General features: G+C 61.6%; 3 protein-coding genes and 1 long non-coding RNA gene across 7 annotated transcripts; 2 read left to right on the top strand and 2 right to left on the bottom strand.

The window, feature by feature from the left end:
* The first annotated feature begins 692 nt into the window (after positions 1-692).
* On the top strand, positions 693-4228 carry ACP5 (acid phosphatase 5, tartrate resistant). 2 transcript variants are annotated; one of them, XM_037407125.1, is made up of 5 exons: positions 693-783; positions 1631-1882; positions 2087-2214; positions 2976-3327; positions 3753-4228. In XM_037407125.1, the coding sequence occupies exons 2-5, from the start codon at positions 1631-1633 to the stop codon at positions 3987-3989; spliced, it is 969 nt and encodes a 322-aa protein (XP_037263022.1). In that variant the 5' UTR covers positions 693-783; the 3' UTR covers positions 3990-4228. The 2 variants fall into 2 exon arrangements, with proteins under 2 accessions (XP_037263022.1, XP_037263021.1); XM_037407124.1 differs by lacking the exon at positions 693-783 and adding an exon at positions 877-1216.
* Positions 4229-4241: 13 nt separating this feature from the next.
* LOC119156801 lies at positions 4242-8227 on the bottom strand. Its single transcript, XR_005107291.1, has 2 exons — positions 7601-8227; positions 4242-5184 (listed from the first exon to the last, which is right to left on the bottom strand). It is a non-coding gene; the product is annotated as an uncharacterized LOC119156801 (long non-coding RNA).
* Positions 8228-8331: 104 nt separating this feature from the next.
* Positions 8332-9888, top strand: ELOF1 (elongation factor 1 homolog). Of its 2 annotated transcripts, none has more exons than XM_037407128.1 (4): positions 8332-8443; positions 9114-9231; positions 9347-9417; positions 9501-9888. In XM_037407128.1, the coding sequence occupies exons 2-4, from the start codon at positions 9116-9118 to the stop codon at positions 9563-9565; spliced, it is 252 nt and encodes an 83-aa protein (XP_037263025.1). In that variant the 5' UTR covers positions 8332-8443; positions 9114-9115; the 3' UTR covers positions 9566-9888. The 2 variants fall into 2 exon arrangements, with proteins under 2 accessions (XP_037263025.1, XP_037263026.1); XM_037407129.1 differs by having other exon boundaries at positions 8376-8440; positions 9112-9231.
* A 112-nt stretch (positions 9889-10000) lies between these two features.
* CNN1 (calponin 1) lies at positions 10001-15394 on the bottom strand. 2 transcript variants are annotated; one of them, XM_037407126.1, is made up of 7 exons: positions 14980-15391; positions 13521-13642; positions 13222-13288; positions 12989-13126; positions 12325-12435; positions 11983-12129; positions 10001-11093 (listed from the first exon to the last, which is right to left on the bottom strand). In XM_037407126.1, the coding sequence occupies exons 1-7, from the start codon at positions 15040-15042 to the stop codon at positions 10866-10868; spliced, it is 876 nt and encodes a 291-aa protein (XP_037263023.1). In that variant the 5' UTR covers positions 15043-15391; the 3' UTR covers positions 10001-10865. The 2 variants fall into 2 exon arrangements, with proteins under 2 accessions (XP_037263023.1, XP_037263024.1); XM_037407127.1 differs by lacking the exon at positions 12325-12435 and having other exon boundaries at positions 14980-15394.
* Between the last annotated feature and the right edge of the window lie 122 nt (positions 15395-15516).

Here is a 15516-nt window from a genome sequence, read left to right as displayed (position 1 = left end):
GGAAGGCAGGATGTACCCAGGTGGGCCCCTCCCCCATCACTCTTAAGAGGCCAAGGGTGGTGCGCACCCCCCCAGGAGGGACCCAAGCGTCCGGGCCCCATCCTCCCCCAGCGCCGGGCCTGGCTCCTCCTCCCAGACCGGAGGGGACCCTGGTGTCCGGGCCCCCGGCCTTCCTCCCACCACCCTGCCCAGTCGGTGAAATGCGAAACTGGGTAAACTGGTGGGACTGGGCAGGGTCGGACCCCTGAATCCCTCTGAGCCTGGAGGGGTAAGCACACCCCCCTGGATCCTCCAAGGCCAAAGGCCACAATTTAGGGTGGGGGTCCCCGTCCCCCCCCCTCTGCCGGGCAAGGGACCCGGGCCCCCGCCTGCCCCTCACCCTCCATCCCGGGGCTGCACGTGGCCTCACTGGAAAACGCGGCGGGGGGGCGCTCCCGGCTGCCTCAGTCCCCTGGGGGGGGGGGCGGTAAACATCACCCCCTCCCCCCAACCCCCCAGTGGGGTGGCGGTGGCTCGAGCGAATTTGGGGCATTTCGGGGATTCCCAGCACCACCCGGGGCTGAGCCCCTCGGGCCCCCCAGTGCTCCCAGTGCCCTGTGGCCCAGCCCCCCCCCCCCGCCCTGCGACGGCCCCGTGTCACCGCGAGGCGTCAGGTGACAGCAGGCCGGGGGGGGGGGGGGGGAGGGGGGGGGGACGCGGGCGGGCGGCGCGACCCCACTTCCCCTTTCGGGCCCATAAAGCGCCGGAGGGGACACGCGGGGAAACACGAGGGGACACGCGAGGGTGAGTGGCCCGCGGGGTCCTGCCCTGGCAGCCCACCGGGGGACGGGGGGGAGGGGGCGGCACCCTCCATGCTGTGGGGGGTTGGGCTGCGCTGGATGCCTGAGTCCCTGTTCTGCCCGGGGGGTGCGGGGCGGTGCTGGGGACACCCCTCTGGGTGCCACGGGGGGAGATCAGGGTGCCCTGGGACCCCTCCTGACGCCTGGGTCCCGTGAGTGGGGGCTGGGAGCCCCTGCATGCCTGGGTCTCATGGGTGGGGGCTGGAGCCCCAGGGATCCCCATGGACACATGGGTCCTATTGGGGGGGGCTTGGACCCCAGAGACCCCCTTGGACTCCTGTGTCCCATGGGTGGGGCTGGGACCCCCTGGCACCCCCCAAGTGCCTGTGTCCCATGGCTGGGAACTGGGACCCCACTTAGACACTTGTGTCCCATGGGTGGGTGCTTGGATCCCAGGGACCCCCCACAGACACCTGGGTCCTGTGGGTCGGGGCTGGGACCCCTAGAACTGCCCATGGGTGGGGGCTGGGACACCCCTTCCCAACACCTGTGTCCCATGGGTATGGAGTGGGACCCCCCCCCCGGCCACCTGGGTCCTGGGGGGGGGGTGTTGGACCCCAGGGACTTCCCCCAGACACCTGTGTCCCATGGGTGGGGGCTGGGACACTCTGCTCCCCGCTCCACACACACCCCTCCACACACCCCCACCCCCCCGATACCTGTGTCCCGTGAGTGGGGGCTGGGATCCCTAGGACTCCCCATGGATGGGGACCAGGACTCCCTAGCCCACCCCACACCCCACCCCCCTCACCCCCTCCCAACGCCTGTGCCCCATTGGACACCCTCTCCAGATGCTGGCGCTGCTGTGGGTGATGGTGATGGTGATGCTGGTGGCCGGGGGGGGCCCGGAGGGGGCGGTGCAGTTCTTGGCGGTGGGTGACTGGGGGGGGGTCCCCGACCCCCCCTTTGCCACCCCCCGTGAGGTGGCCACGGCAGCAGCCATGGGACGCGTAGCCACTGACCTCGGCGCCGACTTCATCCTCGCCCTTGGGGACAACTTCTACTATGAGGGGGTGCGAGACGAGTGGGACCCCCGCTTCCAGGTATGACCCCCCCCATCCCGGGGGGGACGACACTAAAATGCGAGGGGGGCGGGCTGGGAAGTATCTTGGAGGTGGGGCAAGACCTCCGAGGTGACCCCGGTATCCCCGCAAGGGAAACGTCACACCCCCATGTCCCCCTCCCTGTGTCCCCGTGTCTGTGTCTCTGACCTCTGCCATGTCATGTGTGTCGTCCCCCCCCCCCAGGAGACCTTCGAGCGAGTGTTCACGGCCCCGGGGCTTCGGGAGCTGCCCTGGTTCGTGCTGGCAGGGAACCACGACCACGCGGGGAACGTCACTGCACAGCTGGCATATGGCCACCACTCCCCCCGATGGTAGGGACACCTCCCCCCTCCCCCCGCCCCCGGGACAGCCACCTGCCCATGTCCCCCGGGTGTGCCCGAGGACCCCTGGGATGTCACCAGGGTGTCACCAGGGTGTTCCCAAGGACTCCTGGGATGTCCCCAAGGTGTTCCCGAGGACCCCTGGACTGGCACAAGGGTGTTCCCAGTGTGTGCCTGAGGACCCCTGGGATGTCCCCAAGGTGTTTCTGAGGACCCCTGGGATGTCCCCAGGGTGTTCTCATGGACTCCTGGGATGTCACCAGGATGATTCCGATGACTCCTGGGATGTCCCCAGGGTCTCCCCAAGTGTCCCCTGTGTCCCACAGTGACATCCCACACTACTACTTCAACCTGTGCCTGCTGCTGGCATGTCCCCACATCCTCCCAGGGTGTCCCCACATGTCCCCAAGCCCCCTGTGTCCCACCAGCATTTCCGGCTCCAGCCTGTGCCCAGTGTTGGGGTATCCCCTGGGTGTCCCCACGTGTCCCCTGTGTCCCACAGCTACTTCCCACACTACTACTTCAACCTGTGCCTGCTGCTGACGTGTCCCCATGCCCCCCCAGGGTGTCCCCACATGTCCCCAAGCCCCCTCCTGGGGGGGCGGGGCTTGTCTCCAGCCTGTACCTAGTGCTGAGGTATCCCCTGGGTATCCCCACATGTCCCCTGTGTCCCACCAGCATTTTCTGCTCCAACCTGTGCCCTTTGCTGGGGTATCCCTTGGGTGTCCCCACATGTCCCCTGTGTCCCGCAGGCACTTCCCCCACTACTACTACAGCCTCCGTCTCTCCCTGCCGGGCACCAATGCCTCAGCCCGGCTGCTGATGCTGGACACAGTGCTGCTCTGCGGTGGCAGCGACGACTTTGGGGCAGGGGGTGCCCCCCAGGGCCCCTGGGATGCAGCAGCAGCGGCGGCACAGCTGGCCTGGCTGCGGGGACGGCTGGCGGCTGCACGCCATGACCGCTACGTGTTGGTGGCCGGCCACTACCCAGTGTGGTCAGTGGCCGAGCATGGCCCCACCACCTGCCTGCTGCGGCTGCTGCGGCCGCTGCTGCGGCATCACCGTGTCACTGCCTACCTCTGCGGCCACGACCACAACCTGCAGGTGAGCCTGGGGGTGCCCAGACACCCCCCAAATGGGGGACACCCCAGTGTCTAAGGACCGCTGTCTGGGATCCCCCCAATGGGATCCTGGTGTCTAAAGACCCCCCAGTGTTACCCCTCTAGTGTCCAAGGGCCCCCCCAGCGGGATCCTGGTATCTGAGGAACCCCCAGACCTCTCCAGTGAGACCCCCAGTATCCAAGGACCCTCCAATGGGATCCTGGTGTATGAGGAACCCCCAGACCCCCCCATGGGACCCCTCAATGTTCAGGGACTCCTCCCATCTTTCCCCTCCTCATCTGTGCCCCCTGGGTTCCTGAGGCGTGGGCGGTGGGCAGGGTCTTGGTGGTGGGGGCAGGGACCCCCGCATGGGGGGGACACACCAGCCTCCTTCCTAACCCCCCCTTATCTCTGCCCCCCCCCCCCAGTTCCTGGAGGAGGGGGGGGTGGGCTACGTGGTGAGCGGTGCCGGGAACTTCGTGGAAGGGTCCCAGAGCCATGGGGGGGCCGTGCCCCCTGGCTCCCTCCGCTTCTTCTTTGGAGCCCCCACCTCCCCAGGGGGCTTTGCTCACCTGCGCCTGGACGCCCACGCAGCCACCATCACCTTCCTGGAGGCCACCGGCCGTGTCCTCTACCGTGTGGCCTTGCCCCCACGTGACCTCTGACCCCAGCACCCCCAAGACTTGCAGTGGAGGTGGGGGTGGGGAACTGGTCTCTCCCCTCCCCCCACATGGGAGGGGACAGTCACCATGGACCCGTGTCCCCCATGGGGCGGGACCCCCTGTAACCTTTGACCTGGAGGACAGAGGGGAGGACCCTTGTGAGCCCTGACCTCGGGGGCCCCCAAGGTCTTGTGGGTATCCACAGCCCAGACGCCCCCCAATAAAAGGACTTTGGACCGAGACTGTTATAAACGATAACAATTAAAACAATTTTATTTGGGGTTCAATCAATTTCGGCTGAGAAACAACACGCAAAAGCAGCGCTGGGTGCGCAGAGAACTCAATTAGCTCCACCACACGCACACCTGAGCCCTAATTATGCCCGGATCTCGACCAATCACCTCTCGCCGGATGTTCGTCCCGCTCTCCCCCATTGGGCCGTTAGGGTACGCCCTCTCCTCCTATTGGCTCTCCTTTGGCGCGCTTTTCTACGCAGCGATTGCCTCAGGGGAAGGGGGAGCTTTTCCATTGTCTCACAGGAGCGCCACACGCGCCCATTCATTACAATTGTGGCACAGGGTTTAGATTTACACAGGGTACAACAATTCCACTTAGCGCACTACATTCTATTTTTGACATGAATCATGACTGCGTTTATCACAATCCCCCCTTGTTTACCTCATTGATTCATGTTTTCAATCAAAACAAACAGGGATAAGTAACAACCCCCCAAATATTCCCAGGAGTATAACACTCCCTTCGGTAAGTCAATTACATACAACAGTTGGTAAGATTAAATAGTTAGTCTTTGTTATATTTTTGACAAGTTTTACAAATACATTTTTAGCAACTTTGGGAACTTCATATTTGAGTCCCGTTTTCATCTCACGATAAAACATCGTTAGTTATCTTCTCCTTTCTTTATCCATCCCTCTGTTTTCTTAATATAAAATTGGAAGTATAAAGGGTGTCCACACCTTCCCACAGCGTTCCAGTCAGGACCCTTATTGATAAGGTCCTGATCTTATCAGGTCAGGTCAGGATCATACTGCTCAGCGGTCACAGCGCCAGGGGTTGCAGCCCTCAGCAGACCTTGTCACCTGCAGCACTGATTCCCTCCGGTCTCGCCCTCTCCAGTTTTTACCAAGGTGTGCCTTTCTTTTTAAGACTTCCAACATAACAAACACCAACAGAGGTCCTGGAAAATTGGGGAAAAGCAGGTTCCATCAGCTACTAAAGATAACATCGATTCTCTTGTACTTTAAATTTTTGTAAATTCAATTACCCTTTTACAGAAGTCAATATAAATTTCCCGAACTGTTACATCAAGTTCTTTTAAAAGTAAGTTTGGTATCCTCAAGTTCAGTTACGACTCTCCATTCCTTTATTGTTAATTGATATAAATTTACCATGATGGTTCTTTTTTTTACTTCCAATTTCATTCCAAATTGTATAATCAAATCTCGTCCTTTTAGATTCAATCTTTACATTTTTAATAATAGGAACCCTGAAAGGTTCCCCTGTTGCTCCAACTACCAAAGCTGTATCTCTACTTGCTCGACATCCCAAAGGGATGTGCCGAACTGTAGATTGTTCAGCTCCTGTATCAACTAAAAAACCATTACCTTCTCCTCTTGGGGACCAATCTTTAAATTTATCAAGGGCTCAGATGTTGTTTTTGTCTGCAGAATGTAGAGCCCCTGATACCCCTATTCATCTTCATTAAACATCTGTTTGTCCTTCATTCGTCTCCTCCAGTCCTTTTTTAAATGTCCCCTCTGCTCATAATGATAACATTCGAGCATTTTCCCTGGAAATCCTCCATTTGTTGTTTCCCAGACTGCCGCTACAAACATTCTTGCTTTCTCTTTTTGTTTTTCCTCATCCCTCTGTACATACACTTTCTGAGCTTCCTTCAACAGTTCTTGTAATCCTTGTTCTTGCCAACTGTCCAGCTTTTCCAGTTTCTTTCTTATATCCCCCCATGATCCGGCCACAAATTGGATTTTTAGAAATGCTTCTCCAACTGGAGAGGCTGGGCCTAGCCCCAAATACATTTATAATTTTTTCCTCAGTTTCTCTAACCAATCCACAGGAGACTCGTCCTTTTCCTGTTGTTCACTAAAAACCTTATTAATATTCTGCCCCCTTGGTTCCTTGGATAATCAACTCTCTCAAATCTGACATATTCTGTCTATCAGAGGCATTTTGGTTACTCCAGTTTGGGTTCTGGTTAGGCCACTTCTGTTCCCCAGGAGTGCCTTGTTGATACCTTCTTTCCCACATCTGTATTCCTGCCTGTCTAATCATAGATCTTTCTTCAGCTGTAAATAATATTCCTAAGATAGATTGTATTTCTTCCCAGGTATAGGTATTAGGACCTAGGAACTGGTCTAACCATTCAGAGACTCCCAAAGGATCATCTAACAGATGACCCATTTCTCTTTTAAAGGATCTCACATCTCCTGTATTCCAAGGTGCAGATACAAATCCAGTTCCTCCTATATCTCCATCTATCGGTACCTCTCGGAGGGGAGCCAGAGCCACTGCTCCTTCTTTTTTATAATTTTCATCTCTCTCTTTCTGTACTATGTGTGAGAAGGAGGAGAGAAGAGGGAAGTCGAAGGAACCGGGTCGGGAGGCAGTGGGGGATGTATCCTCTCCTGACGGCCTTCCGCATCCTGCCTTAAACAAGGCGGGGGTAAATTGTCTGATGGCTCCCATGACGACGTGGTTGGTTTAGTTTCAGTCTCCCGTGACTCCCTTTCTCTCTTTTCTCTCAAAGGAAATAATGAAACCAATCTTCCCGTCTCCGACCCTCTCCACAGTGCAGCATATTCACTTTCTTTCTGACTGAAGGGCTCTTTGTTATTCACATATAAATTTAATGTCTTACACATCCAATCATCAAAACATCCAAATATCGGCCAATATACATAATCGGATTAAATTGCCTCTCTCGTCCACACGTCCATACAGTAACAGACCATTTTTGTTTTAGTTTTTCCCTCTTGAGATGGCCAGTGACCCCAATGCCTGAGCATTATTCCTAAAGCACTATCCAGGGGAATAATTTGTGGGTATTCCTTTTCTTCCTTTGTTTCCTCTTCAAATCTTGACTCCTGTTGGCCCATTTTCATTAGGAATTTTACGGCAATTCCTATCGCCCTTAGCAACCAATAACTGTCTTGCAGGAGGTTTGCGCCCCCCTACGGTATCCGGGAGTATTACACCCTTGGTTGCCGATACCAATGTCTACAGGGGGTTTTGGACCTATCACCCACCCGCGAATCCTAGGACTTTTACAGTGGCTTCCTATCGCCCTTAGTTACCGGTAAGAGTGTCCTGCAGGGGCTGAACCCTTCACCCACCCACATACCCTATAGGAGTCGAGATCCCACCCACGAATCCTATAGGAACCGCTTAAGTCCTTCACCGGCCAAGTCCCTCGCGGGAGTTTGGAACCGCGGTTAGAAGACCCCCAGACTCGCTTCGGAACTCAAATCCTGGCTCCGAACCTAGAGTCCGTTTCCAGAATTAGGTTCCGTCTCAATCACACTCTTGCACACAAGTAACCGATACCCACCCAACCGAACGGCTTCCCTTATACTCACGACTCCATCGGCTTCGTTCGGAGCTTCGTGCACGAGAATTACGGGTCCTTCCTACTGCAGTTTTTCCCCTAGGAGCTCCAATCCCTTTTGGTTATTGTTTCTCTTTTGTTCGCTGATCTCCGGAGACTGACCTACACTGCTACCCTCGAGCCAAAATCTGTGGGGCGCCCCTCGAAAAGTCACAGTCCAGGAAAGCACAGCGAGATCACGTCGGGGTCACCAGATTGTTATAAACGATAACAATTAAAACAATTTTATTTGGGGTTCAATCAATTTCGGCTGAGAAACAACACGCAAAAGCAGCGCTGGGTGCGCAGAGAACTCAATTAGCTCCACCACACGCACACCTGAGCCCTAATTATGCCCGGATCTCGACCAATCACCTCTCGCCGGATGTTCGTCCCGCTCTCCCCCATTGGGCCGTTAGGGTACGCCCTCTCCTCCTATTGGCTCTCCTTTGGCGCGCTTTTCTACGCAGCGATTGCCTCAGGGGAAGGGGGAGCTTTTCCATTGTCTCACAGGAGCGCCACACGCGCCCATTCATTACAATTGTGGCACAGGGTTTAGATTTACACAGGGTACAACAATTCCACTTAGCGCACTACATTCTATTTTTGACATGAATCATGACTGCGTTTATCACAGAGACGCTGTCGCGATGGAGACGCTGTCGTGATCGATCGTCCCAAAGCGGGAAGGGGGGGCGGGGCCACCGCCCCCGTCAGCCAATGGGCGCAGAGTGGGCGGAAGCGGCGTCAGGCGGAGGTGGGGCCTGGACCACTTCCGGGTCACGGCGGCGGAAGTGCCTGTCGCTGGGGGAAACGCGGCGGGAGCGGGCGGCAGGTCCGGGGGGGGCCGCGGCCGGGTGTGGTGGGGGGTGTGGGGAGCCGTGATGGGGGTGATGGGGGCTGCGGTTGCGGTCTGGGGGCTTCAGGGAGCCGGGCTGGAGCGTGATGGGGGCTGCAGGGAGTTAGGCTGGGGCGTGATGGGGGCTGGGGTCTGCAGGGAGCCAGGCTGGGGGGTGATGGGGGCTGGGGGTACGAGCTGGGGTCTGCAGGGAGCCAGGCCGGGGGGCGATGGCGGCGGGGGCTGCGGGGAGCCAGGCCAGAGGCGGGGCGGGGCTGGGGGCTGAAGGCTGAAGGGAGTCAGGCCGCGGGTACATGCTGGGACTGGGGGCTGCAGGGAGCCAGGCCGGGGAGTGGGGGGTCAGGGGGCTGTAGGGAGCCAGGCTGGGGTGTGGTGGGGGCTGTGGGGAGCCAGACTGCTGGGGGGTGATGAGGTCTGGGGGCTGCGGGAAGCCGTGGCAGCGAATGGGGGCTGCAGGGAGCTAGGCCGGGGGTACGGGCTGGGGGGCCAGTGGATGCCAGGAGGGTCCCGGAGGCGTCAAGCTTGCCCCCACCGTGGCCTGTTATGGGTTGGGGCCATGCCCACGGGAGCTCCTGGACACTGGGCACCGGGGAGGGGTCTGCAGCTCCCTGCCTCCCCGGGCCCACAACCACTGCGGTTCCCGCAGCCATGGGGCGACGGAAATCCAAGCGGAAGCCACCACCCAAGAAGAAGGTGACGGGGACGCTGGAGACGCAGTTCACCTGCCCCTTCTGCAACCACGAGAAGTCCTGCGATGTCAAGATGTGAGTAGGGGGAGGGGGGCTACAGCCAGGGGAGGGGGCTGCAGCCCTGGGCGGCGGGGGGCAGGCACGGCTGAAGATGCCACCTGTAGCAGCTTGTCCCCTGCTGCCCCCCCAGGGACCGTGCCCGAAACACAGGGGTGATCTCCTGTACAGTCTGCCTGGAGGAGTTCCAGACGCCCATCACCTGTATCCTTACTGGGACCCCAACCCCCCTGACCCACCCTGGACCCCCCCTTTGCCTCCGTTAGTGCCTTAACATCCCCCACGAGACCTGTCGGAGCCAGTGGATGTCTACAGCGACTGGATTGATGCCTGCGAAGCTGCCAACCAGTAACGGCCAGGGCAGACTCTGCCTGCAGCACAACCCCAGACCCCTTGGGGGGAGGGGGGGGAGCTCACATCGCTGCCCCCAGACCCTGAGGTGGGGGTGTGTCACATCCCTGCCTCTGGCTTTGTGGTGTTTTCTTTACATTTTTTACTTTTCTGGCCCTGGGCACAGGGGCTCGGACTCACGCGGTGACGCAGGACGTGTCCCACCTGCTCCCTGGGCATGGGACCCCTACTCCATGAGCCACAGGGACCCGGGGACAGGGGCCGGGCAGGAGGGTGATGCGTTTTGGCAGAGCTGCCCTCAAATAAATGCTCTTGCGGGTCTGGGCTGGGGCTCAGTGTCCTTGTCACTGGCGCTGCTACTGTGAGGGGCACAGGGACTCAGGGAGTGGCTGGGGACATGTGAGGCCAGGTGACACCGAGGCCCTAATGAAGCACAGCGGTGCTGACAACTGTCCTGTGCGAGGGCAGATTGTCACCCTTGGCCACCAGCGCCTGAAGCCGGGGACTCAGTTGCCCCTTGGGGACCTCTTTGGGGTTGGCTGTGGTGTCACGGGTGCCTGCATGGGTGGGGTGGGTGGGGGGAGCGGTTGTTTTGTGGGCTCTGTGGAGGTCACCCCAAGCTCGGTGCTGCCCTGGCATGGGGAACCTGCGTGTCCAGGGTCTCCCTCATCCTCCGTATGGCACCCTTTGGGCTGTCCGGCTCCTGAAATGTCCCCCCTGTGTCTTGGTGGTCTTTTGTGCCTGCTCACCTTCGGTGTCCTGCTGTAGACCTCAGTGTCCACCATCTGTCAATGCCCTCCCACCTCATTCCACCCCTCCCCACCTCGTGTCCCCTCATCCCTCATTGCCCCCCTACCTCATGCTACCCCTCCCAATCTCTTGTCTTCCCATGCCTCATTGCCCCCCCACCTTGTTCTACCCCCCATCTCATGTCCCCCCATCCCTGCTGTCCCCTCTTAGTCCCCCATCCCTCATTGCCCCCCCTTGTTCTACCCCTCAGCATCTTACATCCCCCCATCTCTCATTGCTCCCCATCTTGCCACCGTCCCCCATGAAAACAGTGACTTTGCGTGTGGATTTTATTTGTGCCTCAGTGGCTTCACGCGGCAGGGGGGGTAAACCCCCGGGCTGAACCCCCATGGGCCAAACCCCCCCTTGGCTGAGCCAGCCCCACAGGGCCCTGGAGAGGCGAGGGGGGGGGGGGGGGGGGGGGGGGTTTGTGGCGTGGTGAGGCCAGTGCAGTGCGACCCTGGTACGCGCGGGGCAGGGCGATGCAGCGCAAGCAACCGCTAGCCCGGTGGCTACTGGGAGTTGTAGAAGCCATCAAGGCCATCCTCGCCCAGCAGCTCAGGGCCACCACAGTACTTGGGGTCATAGACCTGCCGCGGCAGCCCGTACACCGTCATGCCCTGCTGTGAGGCACCCTTGTTGCTGCCCATCTGCAGCCCAATGGTCAGTGTGTCGCACCGTTCCATACCCAACGCTGGCTCAAAGATCTGACGTTTTGTCCCTGGGGCTGTCATCCCGGCCTGGGGAGGGGGAAAGTCACGGGGGGTGCTCTGTGACTCACCGAGGAGGGGGTCTCGGGGTATCTATGCGGACTGGGGGGGAATCTCCTGCTCTCTCTAAGGGTCCCTCAGCTTCCCCAGGGGTCCTTGCCCTCCCTGTGGGGGGTGGGGCTGCCCTCACCAGGGGCCCTCAGCCTCTCTCCCTACTAGGGGTGTCCCCTGCCTTCTCCATGGGGATTGGGGGGATCCCCTGCTCTCCCTAGGAGTCCCCTGCCCTCCCTATAGGGGCTCGGGGGGGTCCCCTGGTCTCCTCAGGGGGACCATGGGGGAATCCCCTGCCCTCCCAAGGGGTCCCTCTGCTTCCTCTGGGGGTCTGGTCCCCCTGTCCTCCCCAGGAATGTCCCCAGTCTCTCTATGGGGATTGGGTGTGGGTGTGTCCTCTGTCCACCCCAGTGGTCCCTCAGCCTCTCCGCAGGGATTGGGGGTCCCTCAGCCTCTCTGTGGGGTTTGGGGGGGTCCATCAGCCTCCCCAGGGGTGTCCTCAGCCCCTCTGCAGGGAGTGAGGGGGTCCCTTGTCCTTCCCAGGTGTCCCTCAGCCTCCTCAGGGGACCCCATCTCAGGATGTTAGGGGCCATGGTGGCCCCCCCATCCTCTCACCCACCCCCACTGCCCACAGGGTCTCCCTAACCCCCATCCTCCGGTGCCGTGTCCCCATGCCCCAGGACACCGGGATGCTGTAGTGACATCAGTGTCCCTCTGTCCCCATACCTGGCTGGCCCTACATGGTACGGTCCCCACAGGGATGGCCATGTCTGTGTGTCCCCACCCCAGCTAGCATCCTTGGGGACAATGACTGCCCCCCTTCATCCCTGGCTGGCACCCTTGGGGACAATTTGCCTCCTGTCCCCACCTGGCTGGCGCCCTTGTTGGTGCCCATCTGGAGGCTGATGGTGGCCTGGTCCAGTGGCTGATCTGTCCCCAACTTGGGGTCGTAGAGGTGCCGCCGCGTCCCGTATGCTGTCATGCCCTGCTGGCTGGCAAACTTGTTGGTGCCCATCTGGGGACGGGGGACAGCGTGTCACCAGCAGCAGGTACAATGTCCGCGTCCCCCATGACAGCAAACAGCCTAAAGACACTTGGGACTATTCACCCCCCCCCAACACTCCATAGCGAATCTCGTGTCCCCAAGAGACTCCCCAGCCACCCTGTGCGTCCCTGTGTCCTTGTGTCCCCATGCCTGTCCCCCTGTCACCTGGAGACCAATGATGTTCCTGCCTTCACGCAGCTTCTCAGGCTGGAAGCGTCGCTGCTGCTTCTCTGCGTACTTCACCCCCAGACCCACGTTGTTCCCCTTCGTCTTGGCCTGGATAACACCCTGGGGCTCAGGGTGCGTGTGCCCTAGCCCCACTGTGGCCCCCAGACCACATTTATCCCCACTTCCCCCAAAAGTCCGTGGGGACCACCTGAAGACCCCTAACGCCACCCCCCACCCCGAGCCCCCCAGCTTTGCCCCGTTTGGCCCCTATCACCCAGTAGGTGAGGGCAATGGGGATGACTGGACCCCTGTGCAGTTGGTGACCTCCAAGGGAACATGGCCACCCTCTTACCCGCCCCCCCCCCCCCCCCCCCAAGTGCCCCGTGTCCCACCCTGGGGTGGTCACCTGCCTGGCAATGGGGATGACTGGACCCTCGTGTCATTTGTGACCTCCAAGGGGACATGGGGACTCTCTGACACCCCCCCCCAGACCCCCCCCTCCCCCCAAGGATCCCCTGTTCCCCCCCAGGGTGGTCACCTGCCTGGCAATGAGGATGACTGGACCCCTGTGTTTTTCATGGCCTCCAAGGGGACATAGGGACCCTCTGACCTCCCCCGGCCCCCTTCCCCGAGGACCCCATGTCCCACCCTGGGGGGTCACCTGGCTGGCGAGGGCGATGAGGGTGGACTGGACTTGCGTGTGGTTGGTGTTCTCAAAGAGATCATTGGCCTCGAAGATGTCGTGGGGCTTCACCCCGTAGCGCGTGATGGCCCGCAGGAAGTTTCCGATGTTCTCCAGCTGCACACAGGTCATCTCCGAGCCCTGCTCCCTACCTGTCCCCGTGACCCTGACCCCCTGTAGCACCCCCAACCCCATCCGGGGTCCCCTCTCACCTTATGCCAGTTCTGGATGGGTTCATTCACCTTCTGCACGGAGCCAGGCTGCAGCTTGTTGATGAGCCTGGGAGGGGAGGGGGATGGGGCAGGGCAGGGGTCAAGGTCAGAGCAAGGGTCAGCCCAGGTGAGGTCAGCCGGGGGCAAGGGATAGGGTCGGGGTTCAGGTCCATAGTCAAGGCTGGGCTGATTCCCACGGGATTACCCAAGGTGGGGGGGGACACGCTCCCAAAAGACAGCCCCGAGTCAGGGCCAGCACTGGGGTCAAGTTTGGGGTCAGAGGAGGTCATGGGTCATACTCGCAGAGGATGACGCCGTCCTTGAGGCCATCCATGAAACTGTCTCCAATGCGGCGGCCGGTGGTCCCCTCAATCCAGGCGCGCAGCTCCCGCTCCCGCTGCAGGTCGTACTTCTGCGCCAGCTGGGGACAGGGACAGCACCAGTGGGACACAGGGGACAAAGGGACACCGTTGGGAGGGACATGGACAGCGTCAGTGGCACACAGGAGACATGGGGACACCGTTGGGGGGGACATGGGGAACAGCATCAGCAGGACATGGGGGACAGCATCAGCAGGACACAGGGACGCCATTGAGTGGGACATGGGGGACAGCATCAGCGGGACACAGGGACGCCATTGAGTGGGACGTGGTCAGGGAGACATGCAGGAGAGCATCAGGGGGACAGTATCAGGAGGATATTGGGACATGGGGGCTATCGAGGGGACACCACTGGGGGGGACATGGTCAGGGGGACACAGGGGACACTGATATCATTAGGGAGACATGGTTTAGGAGGACACTGGAGTGGGAGGATGCAGGAGGGGACAGGGGCCCGAGAAGGGGGGACATGGGGAGGGGGTGTCACATCAGCTCAGCCCCCACTCCAGCTTCCCCCATCGATGGGACACGGGGTGGGGGGGAGCACAGTACAGTTCGGACACCTGGGTGCCCCCACCATCGCGGGTGCAGGGGGCGGGCAGTGAGGTGGGGAAGGGGGGGGACCCCCCCGCAGCAGGGAGGCCCCCGGCGCCCGGCCCCCCCGGCCCGCCGAACCTTTGCCCATATATAGCCCCGGGCCGCGGCCGCCCGCCCTCCGCTCTCCGACGCCTTATAAGGCCGCGCGGCGGGGCCGGGGGCGGCGGGGCCCCCCCCGGGCCACCCAGGGGGCCCCTCCGGGTTAACACTTCCCGCGCCGCTCCCCGCAGGAGGCGAGCCCAAGGGATGCTGTGCACCCGCCCCCCCGGGGTGGTGGCAGGGGGAAACTGAGGCACGGCCCGGGGATGGGGACGACAGGCAGACAGAGGGCCCCCGGTGCCGGGCACCCCCCCCGGACAAGGACACGGACGACACACAAGTATCCGGGGCCCGTCACCACCCCACCGGGGGTGGGGACCCTGGCGGCAGCGCTCCCCCGCCCGGGGCAGCACCAGGGACAGCGCCGGGTCCTGCCCTCCCCGCCCGCTCCGGCCGGGTCCTGCCCCCCCCCCTCCCAGCGCCCCCTCCACCCTGGGTCCTGCCCCCCCCGGGTCCGGTCCTGTCCCGACCCCCGACTCGGCCCGGTCCCGCAGGGTCCTGCCCCCCCTCCTCAGCCTGCTTCCACCAGGTCTTGCCCGCCCCGGTCCGGTCCCACTGGGTTCTGCCCCGCCTCCAGCCCCCGGTCCGGTCCCCCCGAGTCCTGCCGCCCCCCGCCCCGGTCCGGTCCCCCCCCGCCGACGCGTCAGTCCTGCCCGGGTCGGCCCGGCCCAGTTCCGCCCACCTTATTCTTCACCTCGGCCGACAGCCCGTAGGCCGGCCCGCGGTTAAAGTGCACGTTGGACATGGGCCCTGTGCGGGGGGTCCCGGGGGGTCCCGGGAGGTCGGCTCTGCTCGTCCCGTCCCGGTCCGGGTTTATCCCGGCTCGGCTCAGCTCGGCTTGGCCCGGCTCGGGTCGTCCCGGTCCGGATCTGTCCCGGTTCGGCTCGGCTGGTCTCGGCTCAGTTCGGCTCGTCCCTGTCCCTCCCGGGCGCCCCGTCCCGATCCCGACCCGGCGCCGCCGCCACTTTTAAAAGTCGGTGGAGGGCGCGGAGCCCCCCCAGGCCGGGCCGCCGCCAGCCAATCCGCGCTTCCCGCCGCGCTGACATCACCACGGGGCGGGTGGTGGCGTCATTTTTTCCACATTTAGCGGGGGGATCCCGGCGTGGGGGAGGGAAGGGGGGAGCCCCAGGCCGCCCCCTCCCCTTTCCCCCTCCATCCCTTCTTCCCCCCGTCCCTCTACCCCAGGCTGTCTGTCCCTCCAACCCCGGGCTGTCTGTCC

This window comes from Falco rusticolus, chromosome 13 (genome assembly GCF_015220075.1).
Source record: "Falco rusticolus isolate bFalRus1 chromosome 13, bFalRus1.pri, whole genome shotgun sequence".
In the NCBI taxonomy this organism is placed as follows: Eukaryota; Metazoa; Chordata; class Aves; order Falconiformes; family Falconidae; genus Falco; species Falco rusticolus.
This window is presented reverse-complemented; position numbering and strand designations above follow the sequence as displayed.

Bases quoted from the DNA above. Each gene is read 5' to 3' on its own strand.
- ELOF1 (XM_037407128.1), top strand. From the start codon at position 9,116: ATGGGGCGACGGAAATCCAAGCGGAAGCCACCACCCAAGAAGAAGGTG. The intron at 9,232-9,346 runs GTGAGTAGGGGG...CTGCCCCCCCAG, and splicing joins AAGTCCTGCGATGTCAAGAT to GGACCGTGCCCGAAACACAG. The intron at 9,418-9,500 runs GTATCCTTACTG...ATCCCCCACGAG, and splicing joins GTTCCAGACGCCCATCACCT to ACCTGTCGGAGCCAGTGGAT.
- ACP5 (XM_037407124.1), top strand. From the start codon at position 1,061: ATGGACACATGGGTCCTATTGGGGGGGGCTTGGACCCCAGAGACCCCC. The intron at 1,883-2,086 runs GTATGACCCCCC...CCCCCCCCCCAG, and splicing joins AGTGGGACCCCCGCTTCCAG to GAGACCTTCGAGCGAGTGTT. The intron at 3,328-3,752 runs GTGAGCCTGGGG...CCCCCCCCCCAG, and splicing joins GCCACGACCACAACCTGCAG to TTCCTGGAGGAGGGGGGGGT.
- CNN1 (XM_037407126.1), bottom strand. From the start codon at position 15,042: ATGTCCAACGTGCACTTTAACCGCGGGCCGGCCTACGGGCTGTCGGCC. The intron at 13,289-13,520 runs GTATGACCCATG...CTCCCCTCCCAG, and splicing joins GACGGCGTCATCCTCTGCGA to GCTCATCAACAAGCTGCAGC. The intron at 11,094-11,982 runs GTGGGGACAGGA...CCCCCTCCCCAG, and splicing joins CCAACAAGGGCGCCAGCCAG to GCCGGGATGACAGCCCCAGG.